The 6,851-nt window shown below is 32.0% G+C and overlaps 1 protein-coding gene across 1 annotated transcript; it reads left to right on the top strand.

Annotated features, from left to right (window-relative positions):
• Positions 1-472: 472 nt before the first annotated feature.
• Positions 473-1,586, top strand: LOC131055426 (non-specific lipid transfer protein GPI-anchored 14). The gene is made up of 3 exons (XM_057989907.2): positions 473-962; positions 1,177-1,278; positions 1,357-1,586. Exons 1-3 carry the CDS (start codon positions 641-643, stop codon positions 1,461-1,463), a joined length of 531 nt encoding a protein of 176 aa, XP_057845890.1. The 5' UTR covers positions 473-640; the 3' UTR covers positions 1,464-1,586.
• The last annotated feature ends 5,265 nt before the right edge of the window (positions 1,587-6,851 follow it).

Raw genomic sequence — 6,851 nt, 5'->3', positions numbered from 1 at the left:
TAATTTAGTAGCTTTATAGGTTTATTTTTACCAGCCCTCCATATTTAGCCTAGAGAGTAGCTCCATACTAATAGTATTTTATCTTTGATTGCTAATAAGAACTCAATTTAACCATTTTATACCATTATTTTATTAAAATCTTAAACACCAAGCTTATTCCAATTATTACATACATTAATGGAATGAATAAGAAAAATGCATGCTACCATGCTTCTCAACTTTTCTAGATATATTTTCCTTTTATACAAATAATTTAATAGCTCTATACTATTTGTTTAACAACCAGTTTAAAAAATAGAACAATGACTAGCATTCCAAAGCATGAAAATAATCTTAAGTTTAAGAGGAAAAAACAAAAGGTAAACTGCTATGATAGAATGAAATATGGTGAAGAAACTCAGTTAAATTTTGGTAACTAAATGAATGAATGCAAGTAAAACCTACTGTCTAAAAAGTTTATTGTACATAAAAAGTAAAAGAAAACTTGACTAATGTTCGGTTGTGAAGCCTTCCATGATGAATTGCATGATTATAAATAAGTTACTTGTATTATTTGCTCACCATCTATGAGAGTTTATTTTCTTGATATTCAGATAGATTTTCCGTGAGATCAAAGAAGGGATTCTGTTTTAGATTTGAAATGGAGAAGGCAATGTATGTTGGTGTTTTGGTAGTGTTATTGTTTAGTGTGGCTTGTGCAGATTTGCAAGGAGATGAAACAGAATGTGCAACTGCTCTACAAGATCTGACGCCGTGCATTGGATTTTTGGAAGGGATGGGGCAACAGCCTACAAGTGATTGTTGCAGCAATGTTAGGCAAGTTCGGAACAGCAATCCATGGTGTTTGTGTCTTTTGATAAAAGATATCTCAGATCCTTCGACAGGGCTTGCTCTTAACCAGACACTCATTACTCAAATGCCCACTCTCTGTCAAGTCACAGGCAAACTCTCCGATTGCATAGGTTTGTTTCCACATTTGATTTTCTTTCATTCAGAGAGATTTTGTACTCATACACTCTGGGGGGTTGAGTTTTTTGTCAACCAATATGGTTTTTGGGAATCTTTGGGTTGACTGGTTATTTCTCTTCAATCCTTGTTCTTATCTGGTTTTATTATGTATGAACAAGACCAGAAGTTTTCTTTACCTCTAACAATAAGTGATTGATTATTTGACAGGTATTTTGAAATTAACTCCATCATCTCCTGGTGCTCAAATTTTTGAAATGGGCTATGCTTCTCCTTCTCCTTCTCCATCTCCATCTCCATCACCCTCCTCTGGTAAGTCTATATTATTAATTATTGTGCATATTAAGGATTAAATTTCAGTTTATATAAAGATTTATTTTGTTTTTGCAGGACTATCCCATTCTGAATCCTCATGGAGTTATAGGATGCAACCATGTCTATGGCTAAGTGGATTTGTTGTGTTGGCAGCTTTATGGTTTACCTCATTTCAATTGTAGATAGGATAATTTCATTCAAGCTCCTGATGCATATTTACAATTCAATATTTGGAATAAAAATGTAGCATATTCTTAATTCTAATAAAGGAAAGTCATTGCAGGCTCATGAGAGCATTAGTCATTGATTGTTCTTAATGGAATACAATTATTCAGCTATATGGGCATGGAGTGTTTTTACAGATTGAATTTATTGAACTTCTAAGGAAATGGAATCTCTATGCTAAGCATTGTAATGCATTCAATTCCTTTGATAAATGAAAGAGACTAAAAAAAATTATCGATTTTTTTAATAATTTTTGAAATTATATGTATGCTTTTTGGTTTAGTAGATATATAATAAAATAAATTGTTAATATTTATTATTATAAATTTTATTAGTTTCTACCTCAATCATAATACAAAATTAAAAAAATCATTGTTCTAATTTTATAGTTTGAAAATTATTTTTTAATTTAATAATTTTCAAAATAATATATATTTTTTTCATCATCGGCTTTTTATTTTTTTAAATGCAAACCTTTTTTCAGTTTTATTCAATGCTTGATAAATTTGCATGTATGCAGAATATAGGTTGTAGTTTTCTTTAGTTTTTGCCTTGACTCATGCATAAGATGCAGGGTCAGTTCTTTTTTAGAACTGTTTGTAATCACAGTTTTCTGCTCCACCATAGAATTTGATGTATCAGAAGACTAAAATTAAGTTGAAAGACTTTGGTTTAAATACAAATTAGAATGTGATGTAATGTGTTTCTGGTTAAGAATGTGTCATGATTAATAAATAAAAGAATAAACATAAAAATAAAAATTTATAAGAATGATTTATAAAGTAAATTAAAAATAATTTTTTTAATTCAATCTTATTTGTAATTTGAATCTTAATTATTATTTTTTTAAATATTCAATATGATTTTGAGTTTTTGTTTTTCTATTTTGTAAACATTAGAAATCAAGTCTAGGTGATGTAATTAAAATTTGTCATTCCATTGTATGAATATTTGTGATTCTAAAGTAAGGTTTTATTTTGTTAACTATCTAAAGTTTTGAAAGTATTCTCTTTGTTAGGCATTTAATATGTCTTGGGCCACAACCTAAACTGTTAGATATAATTATATAAGGAAAGATTTTTTCTCTCCATCTTACTCTTTTCCTTAACCAACTTAACATTGTAGTGGATCAATTTGTTGCGTTTTCCTAATCAAATTGGCATTCTAGAAGATCAAATAACAAACACAATAATCTTAGGTCTTAGATCTTCACTTCCCTTTTAGCCAACACCTCATCCACATGTTCATTTATTGTTACATTATCCTCAATCCCAAACTTAGAAGTCCTAGTCATACAACAATACTAGCAAAGTCATGTGTGTTAGATTTCTATGCATGCATATGCAAGCTTCTCCTTTTGGTTACAACTATCTAATACACTCATTTTTTAATTGCAGTAATTGCTTCATTCGCAAGTTGGCATATTCTTCCCTTTGGGGTGTCTACTTATATTGTATTAGTGTTACAATAGAAAACTATTGTACACACTTTAAAATCATGAATCCTATTTCAACCATGACATCATTCAATATATTTTAAAATGTGTTGGCATTAACATTTCAATAGTTCATAATCATTTCCCTATCTTCATGATCATTTGATTTAACAATTAGATAAAATCATGTATATTGATTTTGATTGAAGGTAAAAACGGTTTTGAAGGGTACCCTAAAACCTTTTACATCAAAATGTTGTAACAAAATAAGGCATCAACAAACAAGTAGCTAGGCAACGACAACACTACATGGAGCAAAATAGAAACAAAGAAAATAGAGTACCTACTATAATCCTTTAAAATGTGTGCAACCACTAAATATTTTTTAATATGATGATCATGGGAATTGGCTACCTCCTTAATGACCTTGTTAAAATTCTCCTTGATTTTGGCCTACCTATGAGTATGGATGAAAGGCCCTTGCAACTGAGAATTAAAATAATTACATTTATTAAAAATAGGGACATCATCCACATCAACCTTACCAAAAGCTCTAGAATCCACGTTCTTACCTTTCCAATTATTTTCACAAATCTTAGGGGCTTCATTCCAATTATTTTCACAAATCTTAGGGGCTTCAACTCCTTCATTTTACTGCTGAGGAACTTCAAACTAGCAACACTATTCTAGACAAAGGTCTTGTTGACACCCACCACTGCCTCCAACTTTTAATGTACTTTGTTGATGGTATTCTCTAAGAGCCTGATTCTCCCTTCAATGTCCTTTTGCACAATGTTAATGGCCTTTCCAATATCTTCAAGAATGACCAACATCTTGGGCCCATCCTCCTTAGAAATATGACAAATCAACAAACTTTTCAATTGTGTCTACCTTGTTTTGTGGGTACAAAGTTCAAAATTAATATGACCAATATCCATAAAGAACCACTCAAGCAATTTGACTTGACCCAATGCACCAACTTTTGACATCCCAATAACATCAAACATGTCAACAATGGCATCATAATTGACATCATCCTCCTGCATGGAGTTGTCTAAGTTTGGATTATCCTCCAAATTCACATTAAGTCCACAACTACTAGGAACCTCCTTAGAATTGTGCTCATCAACCATCTCCCTAGGGATGTCCTTAGCAGCCCCGAAAGCTACACCCTTACCTCTACTCTATTCTTTCTTTCTTCTCTTATCAGCAATAGAGATGTCATCATCCTCTTCATCATTAGAAAAAGAACCATTGATCTAGGAGATGCAGACCTTAGATCTCTTATTGTTGGCCTTCTTGCAGATAGGATCCATAATAGCCTCATGGTCAATAGACTCATCTTCCTTATCAAAGGTAATGAGCTCAAGATTAGAGCTCTCATTAGTATAGTAGTTCCTAAAAGGTTTATACTTCGTGTAGGGTTTAGGCTGATTAGGGTTAGCCAATAGAGAAAGGGCTTTAGCATGCTCCATTATGAGTAGAATTAGACTTTCATGCAACACAAGGAACCTAGGGTTTTTCTTGTGGTTTATCAAACTGGTTTCCAAGGAAGATAACAAATAAAAAGGGAACAACATAAAAAAACTACATGACAAAACTGGTTCAAAACAATGATTTTTTTAGTGGCTAATATTTGACAACTGGCTATTTTTTTAAATTTGGGAATCAAAATTTGGCTAGTAAGTTCAACTTTTAAGGTGACCCAAATCGCCACACTTTTACAAATTTTTATTTTAGTGTTATTTAAATGTTCATAGAATTTATTTCATTACTTTTTTTAATTCAAAGGTTTGCCACAATATTCAATACATAATTGGATTAGATTCGCCAACTTTTTATAATTTATTATGGAAATCTAAATTAATTCGCCAATAATATATCATAATTATTAGTTACTTTAGCGTTATAGCAACAATATTTAGTTGCCACCATTAATTTAAAATATAATCTAATGACCTTCATTGTATTCCATGAGGTAAATTGTACCTACAAGTTGTAATGTTCATGAGAATTGAAATTGCTTTTGAATTGTTGACCTCAATCAAAATCAATGGTCTAAAAGCAACTTTTGGCCCCATGAGTATTACAAATTGTTGGTACATTTTATCTCACAAAATACAAAGAGGGCTATTAGACTATTTTAAATTAATGGTAGAAACTAAATAAAGTAGAGTCTACCCCTTAAACTCATTAATGATTTCCACCTTTAGCCCTCTACTTTTCTATAAAAAACTATTTTTTTAAATGAAAGGATTTGCAATAGTAATTAATGCATCCTTTTATTATTTTCCAAGCTTCACCAAAATAATTGATATAGAAAAAATTGCCAATAAAATTAATATTTTTATTAAAAAAAAAGAAAGAATTGCTAATAATTTTTTTAAAATTAAAAAATAAAAATATTTGCCAAGATTTTGTACAATTTTTTGAGAGGGAGTTTCTTAAAGTTATCATTGGTTCAAAAGAATGAAGTGATGTCGAAAAAGGCTAGTGAATCTACCATCAAGGGTAATGTAGCTCGTAACATGGCTTTTGCAATCTTAGCCTAGAAGGGCTTGATGGAGTCTCTAACGTAGCCTCCAAAGGACAACTTCACGAGCTTCTCCTTCTCACCTTATTTGAAGAAATTGTCCAAGGCATTTTTGGAAGCCTTGCAGTCCTTGTACCTTGCATTGAAGTCTTTGTGACAAAGGAAATGTAGAGTCCTAAAATTGCATCCCTTTGTAATTTTGACCACATTTGGGTCTTCACCTTAGTGTTTGTGGCATTTTTGAAGACCTAATTATGCTCATACCTCTCATAAATGTCATAATACTTGATTTCCCCCCATTGGGCACCTTGATCCTAACACAAAATAGGGTAGGACTAGGGTGTGGCGCCCTGGTCCTTACTTTGAATTGGGCCCCATTTAAACCCATTTTTTCAATTCAAAATTGAGTGGGATTCCCCTCTCCATGTTGGCTCATGTCAGAAAATTAGTTAGTTTTCTTGCCAGCAAAGTATAAAAGGAGGATTTCCCCTCTTATTTGACAATTCTTCAATTAGAAGGACCGCACATACAACATCAAGCATTTGAGCATTAATCAGTCTTCCTTCAAGCCTTGGAGCAGCAATAAAGTCAAGATTCAAGCATTGAAGATGGCATTATTCATCCTATTTTGTTGAAGACTTCATCAACCCCTAATTTCATGTGGAGGCAAACAAAACTTCACAAGGGGGGTGTGATCATTCAATTTTCAATCATAATTCAACATCTCCCTTAAAAGGAGAATCTTCCATTACAGTCATTTCAATTATCTTTATTTCAATTTCATGGTTAATTCCAAAATCGGGGTTTGACCTAAGGCAAGCCCATGTTCCCAATCTATTTCCCCTTTTTTCTATGTGTAGGAAACAGGTACAGAGTTTTAATTCTCAGAATAAGCTTTATTTACAGAGATGAATCAATTCCCCTTTGGTGTGTAAAAAGTGCAGAGGACCAGGGCGACCACCACCACGATAACAACATTTCTAGAGTTTTTTCAAAGATCAGATCTAACTTGGCTTACATTACTTAGATCCAGGTGCATGAGAAAATCTCGCGTCTGTATCTCACTGTTTTCTCAATTTTACCTTCATTTTTTAGCACTTTACCTATTTTAAACAATTCAATTTACAAAAGAGTAAGAAAGCTATCACACAATCACCCCAAATCCATTTAGTATTCAATCCTTGTCTAATTTATGATTGAATCTAATGGATTCCCCTTTCCTCTTTTAAATGTAATGGTAAAATTATTGGCTTTTATGCTTCTATGGTGAAAACCCTAATTTTTCACCACTACATTTTGGTCAACCTGACTCCCTACACCTTTAATTTTGATTTTATTATCAGATCTAAGTGTTTATGCAATTTAAAATTCAAGTTT

The sequence above is a fragment of the Cryptomeria japonica genome, chromosome 8, assembly GCF_030272615.1.
Source record: "Cryptomeria japonica chromosome 8, Sugi_1.0, whole genome shotgun sequence".
Lineage (NCBI taxonomy): Eukaryota > Viridiplantae > Streptophyta > Pinopsida > Cupressales > Cupressaceae > Cryptomeria > Cryptomeria japonica.
This window is presented reverse-complemented; position numbering and strand designations above follow the sequence as displayed.